At 51.6% G+C, this 22,307-nt stretch overlaps 1 protein-coding gene across 1 annotated transcript; it reads left to right on the forward strand.

Moving 5' to 3' along the window:
• Positions 1 to 18: 18 nt before the first annotated feature.
• Positions 19 to 21,320, forward strand: HSDL1 (hydroxysteroid dehydrogenase like 1). Its single transcript, XM_047791064.1, is given in 6 exon segments — positions 19 to 115; positions 10,855 to 11,080; positions 12,652 to 13,097; positions 13,283 to 13,486; positions 13,488 to 13,511; positions 19,129 to 21,320. Coding segments are annotated over 5 exon segments (993 nt in total). The 5' UTR covers positions 19 to 115; positions 10,855 to 10,860; the 3' UTR covers positions 19,228 to 21,320.
• The last annotated feature ends 987 nt before the right edge of the window (positions 21,321 to 22,307 follow it).

Genomic DNA, 22,307 nt, shown 5'->3' on the forward strand with positions numbered 1-22,307 from the left:
AGCGCGTGCGCGGGTCACGTGGGGGCGCGGCCCGCGGCTGCTGCGGCAGTGGTGACGGGGGCGGCGGCCGCTTGTCTTTGGCGGGACTGGTTCCGAGACTGCGCCGCCTCTGCAGGTACCGGCCCCACCGCACCCGGCCCGGGGACCCAGACCCTCCTGGTCCCGCTTGGCGCCGCCGGCGCTTCGCTCCGGCCCCTCCCTCTAACTCCCCACCACGCCCCCTGGGACGGGTACCATCCGCGCCGAGACACCCGGGACCCCTGGACCCCTTCGTCCCTCCCTTCGCTTGGACCGCCGCCCCAGCATCTCTCATTCCTGACCTGTCCCCGCTGAGCGCCCCTTTCCCAACTCCATGCAGGCGTTGCACCCCGCTGAGCACCCGCTCGTCTGGGCCCGCCCCTCCCCCAGGCCCCGGCAGACCTGGGGCCCCACCCACCCCGGGCGCAGGCCCTACTCTTCTCCAGACCTGACCCGAGTGCTCTCCACGAGGCTCTGAAAAATCACCCCTTTGTGCTTCTTTATTTTCGTTTCCAAAGGACTTGTCTGAGTGGGGTTTGTTGTCGTTGTCTTTGTTCTGATTTAGAAGTAGTTGAGAATAAGAGGTTCTTGGCGAAAGGGCACCACCAGTTCCCCAGCGGAGGTTGGTTGTTTGGCCCTGCCCCGTGCCAGAGGGGAAGGGTTCTGGAGACCCGTGAGGCTGTCGCTGTTCCAAAGGAACGTGCAGCCCAGACACAGCCCGGCGACGGCAAGCCCGGCGGCCCTCTCGGCGGTGCCAGCATGATGCCCGCCTGGGGGGGTCTCACAGTGGGAATCGCCAGCCTGGCCTCTGGAGTTTGATAGACCTTGATCTGAATTCCCACTGCTCACTTTTTAGCTGCGGAGCCCTGTGTATGTCAGCTTAGCTTGGTTTCTGTAAGCTGGGAGTGATTTAATTCTGCCTAATAAGGTGGATGAGACAAGTGAGATGAGAGGTGTAAAGCTTTTAGGGGAGTCTTTTGCATAAAGCCAGCTCTCATTTTAACGTTGAGCGTTACAAATAGCCATTAGCTGACGGTGAGCGCTGAAGTATGGGGGCTAATAGCTAGGGCTTATTGAGCACTTATTATGTTCTAGGCTCTGTAGTGAGCACTTTATACAGATGATGTCATTTAAGCAGGAGCTTTCATCCCCCTGTTTACAAGGGATGGAAAGGAATCTCAGGTTCTTACAGGGGAGTCTGGATTCGAATCCAGGGTGTCTCTTTTCATAGTCTGTGTGCGTCACCGCTGCAAAAATACTACAGGGGCATAGAGTTAAACAAATTGGTATTTTTTAGTAGGTTTTTTTTTTTGAGATAAAATTCACATAACATGAAATTCGCCACTTTAGCTTAGCCACTTAACAGTGTACTGTTCATAGCAGCATATTCACCTTGGTCCACCTGCTTCATTCTAGAACCTTCCCATCATCCTCCAAAGAGATCCCACCCCATTAGCATTCACTCCCCCTCCCCCGTCCCATGGCAGCGCAGCTCTCCTTTCTATCTCTGGATTTGCTTTTTCTGGACATTTCTGTCTGGCTTTGACTGAGCATACTAGCCTCAAGGTTTGTGCCTGTCATAACATCTGTCCCTACCTCATTCTTTTTTTTTTTTTCTTTTTTCCTACTTCATTCTTTTTATTGCTGACTAACATTCCCTTACGTGGAGAGGCCACATTTTGTGTATCCATCATCTGTTGTTGCATCTGGGATGTTTCCACTTCTTAGCTAGTGAGTAAGTAATGCTGCCATGAACATGGCCGTGCAAGTTTTTGCATGAGCCTCAGTTTTCACTTATCTTGGGTCTGTACCGGGGAGTGGATGCTGTTATTATTTTAATTCCTACCGCAGCTATGGAGACCTGAAACTGAGGGCTGTCCGATCTTGGATGAGAACTCCCATGTTCTGCTCCCTCCACGCAGCCCCCCCATCAGCTCAGGTTCGTGCTATCCCAAACATGTGCTAAGGATGGTAAGGAAATTCCACGCAGTCATGAAACACCAGGAAGAACTTGGTCAGAGTGCCGATCCAGAGTTTGAGAAGCGTCCCGAGTTCTTTCTCCCTGAGAGTGAAATTTGAGCTTTGAACCCAAAGCATTATTTGCTTCTGTTTATGAGAGAAATAGCACCGTGCCAGGCGGAAGGAGGCAGAGCAGAGATGGATGTGATCGCAGCCTCACCCCGTCAGGCAGTGAGGGGAGATTCACGACTTAAGTCTGAAAAGCAAATTTGTAAGCAAATTTTAGAACATAGTACAGGAAACGTCTTGACGACCTGGGGCTAAGATGGGATTCCTCAACTAGAACATGACAAGCACAAACTGTGCAGGAAGAAGATTGATACATTTGACGACAGTACGACAGTAAAGTTAAGACAGTCAGTTGATTTAAAAGCACTGTAAAGAGACAGAACATACAGAGCACTAGCATGTAGAATATAGAAAGAATTCTTGTAACTCTGACAGAAAAGGAAGAAAAAAGGCCAAAAGCTGAAACAGGCATTTCCTAGATGGGAAAAGGCCAGCAGCGCATACATATCAGCAGAGTGTCATTCCCCTGGTTAGTAGTCAGGAAATGTAAACGAAAACCACTGGGAGATCCCGTTTCACAGCCAGCCTCTGGCAGGTGAACCGTTGGACCCTGCCAGCCATTGAGAGGAGGCAGTGTGAGCGCACACTTGCTGCTGGTGGGTGTGTAAGTGGGTTCAGCCGCTTTGGCAGCTTCTCGTGGAACCTGTGGATGCCCTGTGGCCCCGCAGTTCCGCTCGTAGGCCTGTCCCTTCCAGAAACTCCTGTGTATGTGCCAGGACAACACGTGCAGGAATGTTCATGGCAGCGCTGTTCGTGACTGTAAAGCCAGAACCGGCAAGAACAACGCTGGTGCCCGTGAGCAGGAGAGCGAGTAGATGGGTCTCACAGCGGTGGCGCCTGTGGCCTGCAGCTCCAGCGTCTCCCAGACAACACCACGTGCAAGAAACCAGTCACCCAGGGATGTGCGTGGTTTTGGTTCCTTCATGGGACAGTCAAAACCAGGCAAGACGTGATACTGTTATTTCACAATCCGTGCAGGGGTGATAACAGTGCAACTGTTCAAAAATGAACACAAAAGCAAGGGAACGATGATGCCAGAATTTAGGAGTGTGGTCACCCCCAGGGTGGCGGAAGGGGTGGGATCAGAGAGGAAGCATCAGGGCGCCTGAGACTCTGCTTGTGTCTGTGAAGTCGGGTGGCTGTGTGGGTGTTTGGTTTACTGTTCTTTGAACTGTGCATAAGACGTTTTCCAGCTCGTCTGTGTATCTCTCAGTTTGCTTACATTATGGAAAAAGTAGTCTTAGGCGTTCCCGTCGTGGCGCAGTAGTTAACGGAACCACGAGGTTGCGGGTTCGATCCCTGGCCTTGCTCAGTGGGTTAAGGATCTGGCGTTGCCATGAGCTGTGGTGTGGGTCGCAGACATGGCTTGGATCCCGCGTTGCTGTGGCTCTGGCGCAGGCCGGTGGCTGCAGCTCCGATTGGACCCTAGCCTGGGAACCTCCATACGTCACAGGAGTGGCCCTAGAAAAGGCAAAAAGAAAAAGAAAAGAAAAGCTAGTCTTAGATGTGTCTCCTGCCCTCAGGAGGCCTGTGCTCTCTTGGGGAACCAAGAAAGAGACAAACTAAACACTCACGTGCCCCGTGGGCGAGAGCGGAGGGAGCTCAGATGGCGCAGGGTGGGCCCGGGAAAGGACGAGGGACTCGGGCTTCGTTCTTGCCCAGCGCCTGGCCGTGGCCGGAACCTTATCAGTGAATGCCGGGCCTGAGCTGGGGAGATGGGCCTTGGGCTGGCCTTACAAGGACAGCTCCGGTTTGAGTGCTGAGAGCAAGGCAGGTCCAGGCTGTGTGTGAAAGAAGCAAGACTTCTCTGGGGGAAAAAAAAATGTTAATGAACATAACACCCCTGACCCTGGAGCCTTAGTGAAAGGTTGGACCCTGCCAGCTGTCGTCGAGGCTGCCGAAGACCCCCTCAGCCAGTCGAAGATCTTAGGAATCTCTCAGGGTATTTCTGCTTCCCCATGACACTTGAAGGTTTTGGTTTGAGGGATGTTGCTGGATTTGCAACTTGTCTCTTTTTTGTCCTGAAAACTAGACCGATCATCGTTTGTCCCTCTGCCCATCGGAACTTCCTGTGGCTGTTAGCACAAATCACCACAAACCTGGTAGTTTAAAACAAGATCTGGTTATTCTCTTGCAGTTCTGGAGGTTAGGGGTCTCAGGTCAGTCTCTCTGGGCTAAAGTCAAGGTGTCAGCAAAGAGATTCTGGGGAGAATCAGTTTCTTGACCTTTGCCAGATTCTGGAGGTGCCTGCATTCCTTGACCTGTGGCCCCTCTCAGCATCTGCCAGTCCAGCAGCCTCTGACCTCTGCGCTCTGACCTCCGCACTCTCTCCGCCTCTGCTTCTTGGGCACATTTTCTTCTCTGACTCTGACCCTTCTGCCGCCTTCTAATAAGGACACGTGTGATCACATTGGACCCACCTGGATAATCCGGGCTCATCTCCCATCTCAGGGTCCTAACCTGCAGAGACCCCTTGCTGCCTAAGGCGACATGTTTCCGAGGTGTGAAGAGCGGGACGTGGTCCCTGCAGAGGGGCCGACGTTTACGACGCCACTCCCTTTTGTTCGGTGGTGCTTTAAATGCCTTTTCCGCGTCAGACTCGCTTTATTTTCTCTGACAACATTGTGGCCAGTCCGCCTTTTGTGTTCGTGGACCATCCCCCACCAGGTGGCAGTTGGAGAGCCTGGTGACGCCTGTGTTTCAGCCAAGACGCTGCTCCCAGAGCTCTGGTGGCTCAGGGTTTTCATCTCAGATCTGACTGCCTTTTTCTCTGTGGGGTTGACTCAGCGAAACCGTAGGTCAGGATAATGTTACAGGCGCAGCAGATGCGCTTTGAAGAGATGACTTTGCTCCTTGGACTTTGGACCATAATTTTCAGATGATGCTTTTATAGTTGTAATGCCCCTTCAAAGGGTTATTTTTTTTTAAAGACCTTTTTTCAGCAGCTTTAGGTTTATGATACAATTGACAGGGAGGTAGAGAGATTTCCATCTATAGCACCTGCTCCCTCCCACACACGCAGCGCCTCCCCCGTCAGCATCACTCACAAGGGTGGTACCTGTTTCACCGAGGATGAACCTGCACGACTCTCACAGTGACCCGAAGTCTTTGCCGGGGAGACCTGCGGGTGTCTGAGGAGTTACCGCTGGCGAGGGGTGCCCTGTAGAAGCAGAAATGCCTCACAGACAATAAGGCATTGCGCTGCTTTTCCTGTTCGGGGGGACAGTTCTGTTTTCCTGTGTTGTTCAGTGATGTTTTAGTTTCCTGTGGAGGCCAGGAAACAAAGCTTTAGAGGAACTTGAACAGGCAGCTTGTACAGAGACCAGGAATGGGTTGCTCTGAGCTTTAGACTGGTACCCAGCCACGCAGCAGTGAGCTGGTCCAGCCTCAGAACAAGCCACATGCTGCCTGGCATCTCTACAAAGCTCGAGAGCCTTCTCGACCTAAACGGGCAGTAAACTCCTTTCAGACTGTGCTTCCTTGAGCATTCCTAGAGTTGGATGGTGCGGGGGGTGGGGGGGTGGCAAGGGGGGCGTCCTGATTTCTCCTTTCCTTAGAAAGGCATTGTGTTCCACCATGTCCTTACACGGGTGGGGAAGGGGGGTGACAAGGAGGGCAGGGGCGTGTGATTTCCGATTATTGGCCCCTTCTGGCCCATCGAGGTGCGAGCCAGGGGGCGAAGGTGTCTGGGGTGTGTGAGGAGCAGCTGGGACTGGGTGACAGAGCCTCGCACTCTCAGTCCACCTTTGCCTCGTCCCCATCTGGAGGGCCGGGGGCCCAGGCTCCTCACTTCCCGCCATGCTATCACCATACCTCCACCACTGCCACCTGCTGTCTTCTGTACCAGACCCACTTGGCTCCCGCCTTTGGCGTAAGGGACTCGCCCAGAGACTAAGTCCAGCACTGCTGCTCGGTGCAAAGCACCTCACGACCTGGGCTCCCCTCCCAGCCCTGGGTCCACCCCGGGGTGCACGTCCCCATGCCGTGAGCACAGTGGTGTCACCAGTGCCTGGCAGGTGGCCTTAGGCAGTGCCAGGCTCTGCCTCCCCTCTGCTCCCTGGTGCCCTGGCTTCCTTAGGCGGGCGGGGGGTCCTTAGCCTCCAACACTTTCTGTTCTCCTCTTTGCTCTTCTAGTAGTTTGGTTTTCCACGTAGACTTGCCCACAGGCTAAGGACCATGCGTCTTTAGGCTTCTTGGCTGTTTTTTTTTTTATCATTCACAACTAAACTGGTATTTAAATTTATCCGTTTCGGGAGTTCCCGTAGTGACTCAGCAGAAAGGAATCTGACTAGCATCCAGGAGGATGCAGGTTCGATCCCTGACCTTGCTCAGTGGGTTAAGGATCCGGTGTGGCCATGAGCTGTGGGGTAGGTCACAGATGCGGGTCAGATACCGATTTGCTGTGGCTGTGGCGTAGGCTGGCAGCTGTAGCTCCAATTCAATCTCTAGCTTGGGAACTTCTCTATGTTGCAGGTGAGGCCCTAAAAAGACTATTTATTTATTTGTTTATTCGTCAGTTTCTTGTGAGTTTGGTCTCTGTGAGTCAGGTATGTGCATCTTGGGCTGCCTCTGTGGAATGATAAGTTGTATTTCACACCTAGAATGCCTTCAACCCTTTGATTCTCTGTGACTTAAAAAAAAAAATCTAACCAATGATAAATGTATAAGGTAGCTGTCTGGTGGAACTGCAATTTAATTTTTTTAATTATTTTTGCTTTTTAGGGCTCCACCTGTGGCATACGGAGGTTCCCAGTCTAGGGGTCGAATCGGAGCTATAGCTGCCGGCTTACACCACAGCCACAGCCATGCCAGGTCCGAGCCACCTCTGCGACCTACACCACAGCTCATGGCAATGCCGGATCCTTAACCCACTGAGCGAGGCCAGGGATCGAACCTGCGTCTTCATGGATGCTAGTCTGGTTCATTAACCACTGAGCCACGACGGGAACTCCTGGAACTCCAGTTTTAAATATTGTGATGACCTGTCCCACCCAAACCAGTCGTGAGGGGGTCTGGTGGGCAGAGTTGAGAGATCAGCCGAGCTGGGTTGGAGGCCCGACTCCTCTGTTCTGTTCCGTGGTCCCCTCCTCATGGGGGAACAAGACTGAGAGCTGGCCCAGAGGCTTGGCAGCACATGACTGTGGATAAATGTGTAAGGGGCTGTGGAAGGTGCTGGAGGAATGGACAGGAGGGAGAGCTGGCCCCAGCTCCCCTGGGAACGCAGCCTGCAGGGCAGGCGGGGGGTGCGATAGTGGTTCAGAACCAAAATAGGTACTAGTGGGTGTGGGCTGGAAGGAGAGGAGGGGGTGGCCCTGGATTTCCTTGCCTTGCCTCTTTCTGAAGCCCCTACCCCCTCACAGGCAGGAAGGGACCGTACCCTCTGCACGCTGCCAGCCCATCACGCAGGTGCTCAGGTGGGCCCGCCTGAATCTGCCAGGAATTTGGCATGGATGCCAGGCCGGTGCAGCTCCAGAGCCCTGCAGCTGGCAGGCAGGTCGGTGGTTTGCAGAGAGTGGGGGAGGAGGTGGCTGCTGCCCCTGCCCCACGCCGGCCCTCTGAGCCAGCTTCGTCCCGTCTTTTGGAACAGTCCTTAGGAAAAAGGCGCAGGGAAGGGGTGCCTCCCAACCGAGCCTTCCCCCAGCCGGCGGTGGTGGAGCCTGCCTGGCCCGGACACGGAGGCCCTGCGGCCTGTGCACAGAGTTCTGCGTTTTCCTGCTTTTCAGAACCTCTGGTCTTAGTTTTCTATGAAATTTTCCCACCTGAGCTTCGACGGCAAAGGAGAGGCATTTGTTTCTTGTTGGTTTTTGTTCACAGATTGGCTGTGAGAGAAGGCAGAGGCGCGTGTTCCTGAGGCCCCAGAGAGGAGGTAAGGGGGACCACGGGTGGCTCACGATGGAGCAGGAAACTCGGGCCCCTCCTCACGGTCAGGCATCTTTTGCTGGAGGTTTTCCTTCACAGATGGTCAAATTCTTGGAAAAAACCGTGTCTGAGGGGCTTGACGTTCCCTTTACACAGCTTCCCACGGGGGTGGGCTCACTCCACGGGGCACACCTGCCCCCTGTGCAGCTGGAACCTTGTCAGAGGCACTTCTCTCGTGACTCCCCACGCGTGTGCCTTTGGCTGCCGCCTGTTGGGCCTTGATACAGGTCTTCTGCTTTGCGTTGAGAAGATTGTTTTAGCAGCTTAAATATGCACCCATCTCTTATTTTGAGGAGTAGATTTAACATTCCAAGTATCTAGTACTTTTTGTCATAGTTTTGTTATTTCTAACTTTATTGCATTTTGTTTGAAACACGCTGGTGTGAATAGCAGTAGTATTTTTTGGCCATCCCTGCAGCATGGGGAAGTTCCTGGGCCAGGGTTCAGGGACCTGAGCCGCCGTACCGTCAACGCCGGATCCTTAACTTATTGAGCCACCAGGGAACTCCTACAAGTGTTATTTTTTGCATTTCCTTTCCTCATGGCCTAGTATTTGATTAATTATGAGAGAAGTTTCTATAACCAAACCCTAAGGAGTACGGCATTTTACTAGAAATAGAGGGCCCCTTCCGTCATTTGCTGCGCTGTTATCTGAGAAAGATGCTGCTTTAACTTACTTGATGCCCCGCCACCTTAATTCGAATTACAGTGGGGATGGGCGCTTTGAGGTTTGCGGGACTCTGTCCTTAGTGCCGGCCCTTTGGGAATCCTCCTGCCTGTTTCTTCAGTTGTCATGTTTCTTTCGTGTGTTTCGTGGGTTTGTGATTTGGACTCTACGTTCATATAGGCACTGAACACACCTATATGTCGATACATACATGTCTATGTTAAGAGTGTTTTCATTGCCTTATGTGCCTGTTTTCAGCGTGGCGTCATTCTTACAAGGTGTTCCATTCCAGTGGTTAATTTGTTTTCTCCTGCTTAGTTCATTTATCACCCTTCGAAACTTGGCAGAGCTCAGACTGCGTTGCACTGGAATGGGAGGGAATTCACTTTTTTTTCCTTACGCTTCTGCCACCTTTTGCTGCTATTGTTTGGCATTTTCCCAGTTTCAGCATTTTTTTTTCTTTCTATTCTAATACAATTTCTGTAAGTGGGTCCACTTCTAGAAGTTTTTTTGTTTTTGCTTTTTAGGGCCACACTTGAGGCATATGGAGATTCCCAGCCAGGGGTCGAATTGGAGCTACAGCTGCCAGCCTGCAGCGCAGCCACACCAATGCCAGATCCAAGCCGCATCTGTGACCTGCACCACAGCTCAAGGCAATATCGGATCCTTACCCACTGAGCGAGGCCAGGGATCAAACCCGCACCCTCATGGTTCCTCGTCGGATTCGTTTCCGCCGCGCCATGATGGGAACTCCCACTTCCCAAAGTTTTATGCAGATAGTTTTGGCTTTGCACCCACTTTCCTTTGTGTAATAAATGCTGTATCCTTGTGCAGTTTGAGCTCCCTGTGGTTTAACTGTATTGGGGCTGGCTCATCTTGTGGATGTCACACCTCGTGGATGGCACACAGGTCAAGCCTCAGGGGTCCCCCAGGTCTAGTCTAGGACGAAGTTCATCAGCCTTGGTCGTGCCCGGCCTTGCTCTGCCTCTTCAGGGTTATTTGCGATCACAGGCCATGTACACCCGTTCATATGGCATTAAAGTTCTGTTAAATGTCCGTCTCTTCTCCTGGGTGCAGGTATTTAATTCATCTTTGAATCTTTAGTGCTTCGTGATGCCTGCTCTGTGGATGCCTACAGGAATTGTGTTGGGCTTTTCTTTCCTCACACGGCAGGGGCCAGAGGTCAGAGGTCGTGGTGACAGTGGTGTCAGCAAGATAGAGGGTGCTTATCCACGGCCGTTTGAGAGAACTAGTTCCTCCAGTTTGGGGAGTATCTCTTTTTAAGTATACACTTATGAATGTGATTTATACATAATCTAATTTATGTTAAAGGTTCTTAGAGTTTAGTTTTGTCTCCAATGGGTTGTAAGTTCTTTGAGCCCAAAGTCATATCTTAATATTACTTCTGTTTCTTCTGCTTTGTCTCCTCGTGGATAGTAGGCCCTCTGCGTTTGCCAGTTTTGAGGAGATCAGTTGAGTGAAACAAATAGACATACTTCCGCTGTTAGGAGAGTTAGAAGGTCTGTGCCTGTCATCAGGCCGGACGAGGCGCTGCTTCAGGGCACAGAGCACATCGTGTTTGGCTCCGTATCCGCAGCACTTAGCACAGTGCCTGCATTTTAGTAGGAAGTTGATAACTCTTTTTTTTTTTTTTTGTCTTTTGTCTTTTTACCATTCCTTGGGCCGCTCTCTCGGCATATGGAGGTTCCCAGGCTAGGGGTCGAATCAGAGCTGTAGCCACTGGCCTACACCACAGCCACAGCAATGCGGGATCCGAGCCGCGTCTGCGGCCTACACCATAGCTCACGGCAACTCCGGATCGTTAACCCACTGAGCAAGGGCAGGGATCGAACCCGCAACCTTCGGGTTCCTAGTCGGATTCGTTAACCACTGCACCACGACGGGAACTCCGGAAGTTGATAACTCTTAACCGTCCTGTGGACTAATCTTAGAAGGAAAGACCTTCCTAAGGGACACGTGCTCGGTCGCGAGATCCTAAATTGACAATTGGCGGCAGCCACGGCTGCGTGCATTTGACCAGTCGCTGTTACTTGAATGCAAAATGGTTAAGCTCTGATGTCCCCAGACATGTTTCTTCCCGGAAACTGCGTGTTCCGTCACTGTACTAAGCAAAGCCCCCGGCTCTCTTCCCCTCCCCTTAGGCTGCCATGGCTGCCGTCGACAGCTTCTACCTCTTGTACAGGGAAATCGCCAGGTCCTGCAACTGCTACATGGAAGCCCTGGCCCTGGTTGGCGCCTGGTACACGGCCAGGAAGAGCATCACGGTTGTCTGTGACTTTTACAGCCTCATCAGGCTGCATTTCATCCCTCGCCTGGTGAGCAGAGCCGATCTGATCAAGCAGTATGGAAGATGGGCAGTCGTGAGTGGTGAGAGATGGGATTTCAATTCTTGCCTAATTCATTAATTAATATATTTTTTTATTTTTTGGCTGCTTAGGGCTGCACCCGTGGCACCTGGAAGTCCCAGGCTAGGGGTCACATCGGGGCTGCAGCTTCTGGCCTATGCCACAGCCACAGCAATGTGGGATCTGAGCCAAGTCCACGACCGATACCACAACTCACGGCAGCGCCAGATCCTTAACCCACTGAGCAAGGCCAGGGATCGAACCTGCGTCCTCATGGATGCCAGTCAGATTTGTTACTGCTGAGCCACAACGGGAACTCCAATTCTTGCCTAAAAGTGAAATCCTCTTTACTGTTTAATCTGTGTTTTAGGTTGGATGCATCATTCAAGGAGTTAGTGAATTTAATGTTTTCATAGGATAAAAAAATGAAATTTATGGGACTTCCGTTGTGGCTCAGCGGGTTAAAGATCCAGTGTTGTCCCTGCTATGGCACAGACTTGACCCCTGGCCCAAGAACTTCCATGTGCTATGGGCGCAGCCAAAAATAAAAATTTAAAATTTAAAAAATAAAAATAAAACTCTGTTATGATTATGTTCGTGGTTTTTTTTTTGTTTTTTTTTTGGCCTTTTTGCCTTTTCTAGGGCCGCTCCCATGGCGTATGGAGATTCCCAGGCTAGAGGTCGAATCAGAGCTGCAGCCACTGGCCTACGCCAGAGTCACAGCAACGCTGGATCCGAGCCGCGTCTGCGACCCACACCACAACTCATGACAACACCTGATCGTTAACCCACTGAGCAAGGCCAGGGATTGACCCCGCAACCTCATGGTTCCTAGTCGGATTCGTTAACCACTGAGCCACGACGGGAACTCCATGTTCGTCGTTCTTCACTGCCCTCAGCTTGGAAGCGTTTTCCTGGACTTTCTGTCCTTCGTGTTCCGCCCTCTCCCCTCCCAGTCCTGCTCCGGCCCCGCCCTCCTACCCCCTGTTTTTCCATTGCGCTCTGTTCTGCTAGTGTCCTTACAGACTGTTAGCATTTTCAGAAATGCTTCCCTTATTTTAAATTTCATTGTAGGAGTTCCTGTCATGGCGCAGTGGAAACAGATCTGACTAGGAACCATGAAGTTGTGGGTTTGATCCCTGGCCCCGCTCAGTGGGTTCAGGATCCAGTGTTGCTGTGAGCTGTGGTGTAGGCTGGCAGCTGTAGCGGGGGAACCTCCAGATGCCATGGGTGTGGCCCTTAAAAGTCAAACATACTAGATGTCGTTGTAATTTGTCACTGTTTCCCAGGAAGGTAACTCCTGGCACTCCTCCAAGCCAGATAAAAGTCTGAAGACCATTGCCCAATGCCTGATGGTCCCCCCAGCCAATGGGCAGCTCCTCTCGCGCCAGCTGTCAGGGTGTCTGGGCGAGCAGCTGCCTAGCCCGTATCCTTCGTGTTGCGGGTTTGACCTCGTGCTTGACGGACCAGTTGCAGAAGCAGTTTATTTCTAGGGGGACTCCTTATCTGTTCAGCCTGGACATGGGGCGCTTCGAGTCCAGGGGCGGTGGCGCCGTGGAATGAGTTGCTGTCTTTCCCTGCTTTGTACCGTAGGTGCCACAGATGGGATTGGCAGGGCCTACGCAGAGGAGCTGGCCAGCCGCGGGCTCAACATCGTCCTGATCAGCCGGAACCAAGAGAAGCTGCAAACGGTCGCCAGGGACATCGCTGACGCCTACCGCGTGGAAACAGACGTCATCGTGGCGGACTTCAGCAGCGGCCGCGAGATCTACGACCGGATCCGGGAGGCCTTGAAGGACAGAGACATTGGCATCTTGGTGAACAACGTGGGCGTGTTCTACCCCTACCCCCAGTATTTCACCCAGGTCTCGGAGGACACGCTCTGGGACATCGTGAACGTGAACATCGCCGCGGCCAGCCTGCTGGTGCGCATAGTGTTGCCGGGGATGGTGGAGAGGAAGAAGGGGGCCGTCGTCACCATCTCCTCCGGCTCCTGCTGCAAGCCCACCCCCCAGCTGGCGGCGTTTTCGGCGTCCAAGGTTGGTGCCGTCCTGCGGGAGCGTGCGCGTCGCAAGGGTCTGGGCCACTTAGTTGAGCGCTCTCGCAGCAGCAGCTCGTGTTGGCTGACGCTGTATTTTCTCCTGTGGCAACACGAAGTCTTTTCTCTCCTGAGTCTCTTCGAAGGTCCCGAAAAATTCCGTCTTTTCCCCTCCTGTTTTGACAGGCGTATTTAGACCACTTCAGCAGAGCCCTGCAGTATGAATATGCTTCCAAAGGAATCTTTGTCCAGAGTCTGATCCCGTTCTACGTGGCCACCAACGTGACCACGCCTGGCAGCTTTCTGCACAAGTGCCCCTGGTTGGTGCCTTCACCAAAAGTGTACGCACATCATGCTGTTTCTACCCTGGGCATTTCAAAGAGGACCACCGGGGTACTGGTCCCATTCTATCCAGGTAACAGTTGGCGCTCGGCTCTGGTGATTCGGTTAATGCGTCCTCAGCCTTTCTGCACGGTACGGGGAATCCGATCGAGGCCTGGTGCCGAGAGATGAGAATTGTAGATTCTGATTCTTAATCCTTAATGGTTCCGGTTGAGTCACTGAATCCACTTTTGGGGAATTACTCTGTTCAGAACGTTCAAAGCTTCAATCTGCATGACATCTGCAAGATGACACATGCTGCTTTAATGTAGATAGATGGTAGCAGCGTACAAATACTAGGTATTTACACGGAAATTTCAAAATAAATGCGCAAGGGGCTGTGTCAGTCAGTAGTGTAATCCCAGACATAAGGCCCTGAAAGAGGCCTTTATTTCATGTAACCGTTATGTTGGATAGTATCTCAGTACGTTCTTGGATTCACTTGTTCAAAAAAACATAGAATTTCGTTTTTTTTGACTGTACCTACAGCATGCACGTGGAAGTTCCCAGGCCAGGGATCGCCCTGCATTGCAGCAGCGACCCGAGCCGCTGCAGTGACAATGCTGGATTCTTAATGCAGTGCATCGCACAGGAACCCCCTAGAACTTTATTTTAGTCTTCAGACATGCCGAACATTTGGATCTTTAATGTTTTAAAGAGTAATCTTGTTGGAGTTCCTGTCCTGGCTCAGCAGTAATGAACCTGACTAGTATCCATGAGGATGCGCATTTGATCCCTGGCCCTGCTTGGTGGGTTAAAGGGTCTGGTGTTGACGTGAGCTGTGGTGTAGTCACAGATGTGGCTCAGATCCAGCATTGCCGTGGCTGCGGTGTAGGCCAGTGGCTACAGCTCTGATTTGATCCCTAGCCTAGGAACTTCCATACACTGTACATGTAGCCCTATTTAAAACAAACAAACAGTAATCTTACTAAATATTTGAAATGTTGGTCCTAAGTATTAGAGAATAATGATTTATTATAATAGACTTGTGTTTTCTTATCTGGCATAGTAAGTAGAGGTGTTCTAGTTTAGAATTTTTGTTTTTTTAAGATGTAGAATTTTCTTTCTTTCTTTCTTTTTTTTTTTTTTTTGGTCTTTTTAGAGCTGTCCCCGCGGCATATGGAGGTCCCCAGGCTAGGGGTCTAATCGGAGCAGTAGCCGTTGGCCTACACCACAGCCACAGCAACTCGGGATCCGAGCTGAGTCTGCGACCTACACCACAGCTGACGGTAACGCCGGATCCTTAACCCACTGAGTGAGGCCAGGGATTGAACCTGCGTCCTCATGGATGCTAATCAGATTTGTGTCACAATGGGAACGTCAAGATGTAGAATTTTCTTAAATATCAAGCTCATATTTGGGGGACTCTGCATAAAAACTACTAAATTTGTTAGTATCAAATAAGTAGGTAAGTAAATCAACAATTTTTACTTTGATCAAAAGTATTGGCTAAAAGTTTCTTTAACATGAAGAAGTTTTCCTGCAGTGTTTATTTTTAGGTCCTTAGTTACTGGAGAAAAGCAGAAAAACCTAAAGCGTAATTTTGGAAGCCGCTGACCGTGCCCTTCTCTTGGAAATAAACGTGTAATGCGGGTGGGATTTGGACGTGAAGCCTGTGTTTATAAAATACCACCATCGTTGTTACCAAGTTCGCTCACATGGATGAACTTTTCTTGAGAATATTTTTTCTGCCAAGAAATTCTGTTAAACTAATTTAATTCCTGGATTAGTTTTCTTTGCAAAGTTGTTAAAACCATCCCTTTTCCTCGGGTTTATTTTCCTCAGTTATCCTTGCCAGTTTCAGTTTCACAGTGGAGATTGGCTCCATCCTTCCTCGTTTGTCTGTAGCAGATCTCTCTGGTAGCTTTGGCCATTTGACTTTTCTTTTGTCCTTGTCATTTCTTCTGATGCCATTTTCTCAGGTTGTAGAAATCTCACTGTTGCCCAGCTTTCCACCCCGTCAGTCTTGATGGTGTGAGACACGCATGGTGTGAGGTTTGGTGTGCTGGACATCGCGTGTCCAGTTTTGGCTTTTTTGGCTTTTTTTGTCTTTTGTCCTTTTTAGAGCCACACCAGTGGCATGTGGAGGTTCCCAGGCTAGGGGTCTAATTGGAGCTGTAGCCACCGGCCTTCGCCAGAGCCACAGCAATTCAGGGTCCAAGCCATGTCTGTGACCTACACCACAGCTCATGGCCACGCTGGATCCTTAACCCACTGAGCGAGGCCGGGGATCAAACCCACAACCTCCTAGTTCCTAGTCGGATTTGTTTCGCTGTGCCACGACTGGATCTCCGTGTGTCCAGTTTTATCCTGTGCTGTTGCCTCCAGTCGGTGTTGTCGTCGTGAGTTAAGACAGTGCCAGCCTCTGACAAGCTCTGGTGACAGGCCGCACACACAGAGTCAAGGGGAAGGAAGACGCAGAAGGCAGACTCAGGAATTTGTCCTCGGAAGGTCTGCAGTGTCCTTTGCTCAGGCAGGAGCCTGAGAGGAAGCAACTGGGTGTGGGGAGAACTAGTGCGTTCTGCACATGCTGGACTCGAAGGTTCTAGGGACCATTCAAGAGGAAGGGAGCTGGCCGCCACGCAGACGGGAGGCTGCACGTGGAGCGGGGCCGGCCTCCAAGGAGAGGGCACAGAGGAGGGGTCCAGCCTGGGCAGGGCAGCCCGGAGCTTGGGCACCGTGGGCCTGGGGAGGAGCCCCAGCCCGGAGACCCAGGAGGGGCAGGCAGCCAGCTGGAGAGGAGAGCGGCTCAGGGCCCGGGAGAGGTGGTTTGGAGGAGGTGGGTCGCCTTCAGTGTCGCTCACACGAGGGGCAGCACGTGTCTAGGAGGGTGGGCATCTTGGAAATCCTTGGTGCCCTTGACGGAAGCAACGCGGGCAGCAGCCAGGTTTCGGGAGAGGACGGGGTCACGGAGACCCTGTGTGGCGGGCGGGGCCCCCGTCGCTGGGTCCAGGGCAGGGTGGCTGGTAGTTGATGACGGTAATTAATGAAGGGCCGGAGGGAAGCGGGCACCGGAGGAACAAGCTTAAAGCCAGGAGAGCGCGGAAGCCTCGGTCGGGCCCGCTTTCCCCTCGGTGTGTGTCACGCGTAGGTCCGGGTCGTCCTCCTGGAGCCCCTTCGGGGAGGATCTCAGGGCCGTTGACTGCAGTCTCCTGCGAAGGGAGCGCATTCGGCCAGCATGTCGTAGTTTGTATAAAAGGGGTGGCACAGTGGGTTAAGGATCTAGTGTTGTCTTTGCGGCAGCATAGGTTCGATTCCCTGGCCCGGCTTAGCCGGTTAAGGATCCAGCATTGTCACTGCTGTGGCTCGGGTTCGATCCCTGGTTTGGGCGTAGCCAAAATGAAAAGAAGAAAGACGAGAGGCGAGGCGGGGTTCGGGGGGACGTGAGGGGCCTGGGCCTACCATGTGGGTGAGGGTCCGAGGGAGGCAGGCCGCCCCCCTGCCCGAGGTCCAGGCCCTTCTCCCCGGCTCCATCTCCTGGGCTGGCTGTGGCTAACAGGGCCCTTAGCCACACACCTGCACCGCAGCCTCCTTCCCGTCTTTGGAGACTCCGGTTTAAGGACCAGCTCATGTTCTTGGTGATCTTTTCTCGCCGTTTTAAGCCTCACCTGTCTCGGTCTCTGGGGAGTGAGTGGCACTTGTATTTGAACTGCTGTGTACGTTGCCCGTAGCTGGGTGCCTACCCTCAGTCCATGCGTCCTGTGGACTTCCTCCCCTTGGCTTGCGGTCCCCAAGTCCAAACCGGGTACCCACGGGGCTGGCGCCGCATCGTGGTCGGGGAGGAGCAGGCCTGGACGCTCGGGTCAGGATCCCCCAGTGCATCCAAACCTTGCAGAACCCGAAACCCGCCCCCTCTCTCTTTTCTGCACTTCCCCTGCCTGAGCCCGGGCGCTCCTTTCCCGAAGTGGCTGTCAACGGCACAGGCTGATGAATCGGCCCCGGAGCTCATCCGTCAGTTCCCGGAGGAGAACAGCCTCCTCCTCCTCCCTCAGCGCTTTCCTTCCCACTGCCGGGGGCTGAGGCCTCCCGGGAGCCAGTGAGTCTCCGCCTGCCCCTCCTTAGGGAACAGGCAGAGGCCACCTCCGTGCTGGTCCCCCTGCTGCAGACAGTGGTCACGAGTGGGAAAGAAAAACGGATTTCTAATTGCTGCTTCCTTCTCTGCTCAATAAATAGCGAAAAAAAATGCCCTTTGAGGAGTTCCTGTCATGGCTCAGTGGTTAACGAACCCGACTAGCATTCCTAAGGACGTGGGTTCGATCCTTTGCCCCGCTCACTGGGTTAGGGATCCAGCGTTGCTGTGGTGTAGGCCGGTGGCTACACCTCTGATTGGACACCTAGCCTGGGAACCTCCATGTGCCGCAGGTGCAGCCCTAAAAAAAAAAAAAGCCGTTTGAAGAGGGGTCCAATTACCTACCTGCGTCAGGTGCCCACGTGTTTCAGCGTGACCCCCCTGACGGGCTCCTGTGAGGGAACCACACGCCGACTTGTTTTTATCTCCTTGGATTTTAGGGCATTTTGCTGTAGGACATTGGCTCCAAAGAGGCGTGGGTACTCGAGTAGTTTTTTTCCCATGAAATCTCGGCTCTTTAACGAAGACCAAAAAGACCTTACTTGTTTTCGCGGAGGGTTCCTCCTGGCTCCGGGCCACACGGGGCTCCTGTCTCCAGGTGGCTAGGCTGGAGCTTCTGTGGAACCTCCTGGGAGCAGCTGCTTGCAGTTCGTGGGCCTGGAATCCCCTTTTTGTTCACTGTGGTTCCTGGAGTTGCACAGTAACCTGGGTCTGTTTCTTAAAAAGGTGACCTGGCCTCTGATATTACACCTTTGTTCAAGGCTAGAACTTGAGCACCCGCTGGGGACCTGTCCACCTCCCTTCCTTAACCTACAAGGGGTTAAACTTTCAGGTCTCAGTCAGATCTGTCAGCAGTGCCTGGGGCTTCTCCTCCTGGGCACTGCTGGCCTGGCAGTTGGATCATTCCTTGTCGTGGGTCGTTCCCCAGCACCCTTGACCTCTGCCCATTACATGCCAGTAGTACCATCACCCCAGCTGTGAGAACTGATAATGTGTCTGGATGTTGCCCTATGTCCCCTGGAGGGGGGCGGGGACGTGGCCCTGGAGGCCCCGCCCCCCGGAGGAGAGCCTCAGCCGGATGTCCTCCCCAGGTCCCCCAGCCTTTGTCAACACCCCCCGAGACTCCGCCAGGGGGTGTTTGTGTTTGTGACTCAGTGCTTTCGTACCTTACCTTAGCCCCACCCTGCCCCTCCACCCCAGCTTTCTCACACAGCACTAAGCGGGTGTGCATTTGTCTGTTTCTCCTGCCTTTTATTGCCAGGATGGCCGGTGATTCTTAACCACATGGCACACTGTTCATCTCGCGTTAGGTAAAGATGGAATCACATCACTGCACATAGGCCTGTCCGCCTCCTTAGAAGAAAGGGGTGCGTGGGCGGTGATCCCATTTTTTTTTCCAAGAGTCTAGCATAGGGCCTTATGCAGAAGTAGGGGCTCAATATAAGAGCTCCTCAGAGTTTTTTCCTTTTTTGTATTTGGTGTGACTGTGATCTTTGTTGGTTTAAATCATTGCTGATCTGTGCATTTTGTTGTCGATGGCTTTGGGATCTAACCTTATGTCCTTTTTCTCTTCCATGTTTAGTTTCTTTTTGCACAGTATATGCCTGAATGGCTCTGGGTGTGGGGAGCCAATATTCTCAATCGTTCTTTACGCAAAGAGGCCTTATCCTGCCAAGCATGAAGCTGGATGATGGTTGCGAAGTTTTGCCAACTCGTGGGAGCTCGCAGTAGTCTACGTGTGGAAGAACACATGTAATTTATCTTCTGTAACTTCTTTTCTTACTGATTATTTAATTATGTAGCATACCGTTGACTCATCATTTGCAAAGCAAACACACAGTGCGTTTAGACTGCTGTGGAAAAGCGTCACAGGCCTCGTGGACGGCCCGGAGTATACAACGGCCGTGGCTCCAGACCTCACGGAGGAAGGCTGGGTCTCGATGCTGTTCCAAAGTTGTGTGAAGTCTGTCCACCTGGGAGCTACAGCCGTCTGACCTTGAAGTGTAACGTGACCCGTCGACTCTCCGCCTTTCACATGTTGTTTCTTAAAGGGAAATTGTCTGTTTCAGCGGGTGAATTCTCTTCGTTTTCAAACGTTCATCAGGAAAACCTATTTAAAGGCGTTATTTTCGAGGGAAGATTTCTGCCCTCTTCAGTGGAAATCCGTGTGTATCACGTGTCGCGTTAGTGGTTTGGCCCTCCGCGTGTGAAATGCCGCTCTTGCAATGAGCTCTCATTGGCGAACCATACGTGTATGTATGTTGTGTGCATCTGGGCAACTTTATTTATGAGCAGGTTACTTTTAAAAAGAGTTCTTGTCAAGATGGCTTCATGTGGAACCGTAAAGGGTATGAAAATTCCAGATTGTTCCTTTTCATACTAAACAAGGCAACCCAGTTTTGTGCTGTCGATTTGCCCTGTATAATATTACTGTATTCTGTTTTTTTTTTAAACCCTCTGTGGAATTAATTCTTTCCTAGATTTGGACATGTAATGACTGACCCGCAGTCATCTCTTGATTTATAATTACTGTGGATACGTAGTGATTTCTCAGCGCGTGACCCATTTAGAGCTGAAATTTAGCCCTTCAGAGCTTGTCATTTCTGGTTGTCAGACACTTTTCTATGTAATATTATTGTTTCATTCCAGTAGCATTATTGGTATAAACACCCAGTATCTGTGGAATAGTAGTTAAACTACGGACAAATTACGTGTGTGATACGACGTGTTGTACATGTTTGAAGAATGTTAACGAGCTCATTGTTGGTTCGTGTAATGAATTTCGCGTCATAGTGACTCTTTTTTATTGGTACGTAGATAACTATGCACAGCCCCCCACTGTATGGGTTCGCACTGAAACCTACTGTGAAATGTTTTTGGTTCAGGTCTTGGCAAGCCCGACATTTTTGAGGACCACACACCTACGGCTTTGACAATTGTAAATCCCCGTACAAATGTGACAGTGTGTGCAGAATGTAAAATTCAGAGCTTCGCGTAGTGACACTGATGTAGGAACTGGTAAACGGAAATCGGGACGCTCGCGGAACTCTCTTCTCCCTCAGATCACGTTCCGTCACGAGTCGGCCTAAGCACGCTTTCATGTCAGGCCCACAGTTTTGCCAGTGGCATGGCCTTAGTGTTTCCAGATCTGGCTTGGACTCGAGACCAGTGCCTAACTTCAGAAGCTCTTCTTCACTTACAGATCAGGCCTTCATCATCGAAGAGGAAGGACCTCAGGCGGAAAACTTAACTTGTTAGTGGCCCCGCGTGGAACTGGCCGTCTTGATGGAGCTGGCTTGGAGGTCCTCTGTCATAGTGGCATTTCCCCACCCGACGGTGAGTTTATGGTCATTAAGGCTAGAGAAAATTTCATTTCAAGCCACATTGACTTGAACTTTAATCGACGTGTGCTAAGCAGCAGCGACCTGATGTAGAAATGCCATCTTACCGCTAAGTGTCGTGTGGTACAGCTGTGTCTCACATTTATAGATTAGGTGTTGGAGCATTGTTATGAGGCTAAACCATGTCAGTGATGTTTTGAAATTCTTTGCTTGGCAGAATGTGTGTAAATATGCTGATTGGTGCAAAGTTCATGAAGGGTCAAAGGCAAGGCTCCTCCTTAGGTTTTACCTTTCCCAGAGCTCACTGAGGAGTCATCATTGGACCATTGGAGGTGGGGATTGCCTTGTTAAGACAGAGGGAAATTCGAACCTTTGAAACAATCTGTGACCTGGAAATTTAACAATAAAAGCAGATGCTTTGCTTCTTTTGAAAGAGGTTTTGCTCCATGTGTTTGCAAATTGAATGTTTGGAAAGAGACTTTTCCCGTTAGAAACAATTATTTTAACATTACAAAAAATTTATCTAGGAACACCTGTGATGGTAATTCATTAAAAGCTGGTAATTCAGTAAGAAAATTGTGCATAATCGCCTCATAAGTCTTTTAAAACTACACAGTTGGTTTCTTGCTCTCGTTCTCCTGGTGGGTTGAACAAGCGGAAGGCTGATTTTGATCACCGACGTTGCCACGTGGAGATCACTGGGGGATTTGCCGTGATCCATTTTCATCCAGCGGTAGAGATAAAAATTAGTGGGTTCGAGAAAGTGGGGGAAAGGAGTTCCCATTATGGCTCAGCAGTAACGAACCCACTAGTATCCATGAGGACAGGGGTTCGATCCCTGGCTCTGCTCATTGGATTAAGGATCTGGCATCTCTGTGGCTCTGGCGTAGGCTGACAGCTGCAGCTCCAATTCAGCCCTTAGCTTGGGTACTTCCATTTGCCCTGGGTGTGCCGCTCCCCCCCCCCCAAAAAAAAGAAAAAGAAGGATTGGGGGGAAAAAGGGAGACAGCTAGGTAGAGACAGTTATTTAATATCTTATTTAATAACCTCAGTTATTTAAAATCTTGTCTCATTTGGGAACCAGAGTGTTAAGTGGTATCCTCAGTCTTGACATGTGTGCCCTCCGAAACCGGCTCTGGCTTGGGCTGTTACTCTTAAAACTAGCGTTCAGTTGAATAAAGAATTACATTCCTGGAGTTCCCGTCGTGGCGCAGTGGTTAACGAATCCAACTAGGAACCATGAGGTTGCGGGTTCGGTCCCTGCCCTTGCTCAGTGGGTTAACGATCCGGCGTTGCCGTGAGCTGTGGTGTAGGTTGCAGACGCGGCTCGGATCCTGTGTTGCTGTGGCTCTGGCGTAGGCCGGTGGCTACAGCTCCGATTCAACCCCTAGCCTGGGAACCTCCATATGCCGCGGGAGCG

Source organism: Phacochoerus africanus, chromosome 8 (genome assembly GCF_016906955.1).
Source record: "Phacochoerus africanus isolate WHEZ1 chromosome 8, ROS_Pafr_v1, whole genome shotgun sequence".
Classification (NCBI taxonomy): domain Eukaryota; kingdom Metazoa; phylum Chordata; class Mammalia; order Artiodactyla; family Suidae; genus Phacochoerus; species Phacochoerus africanus.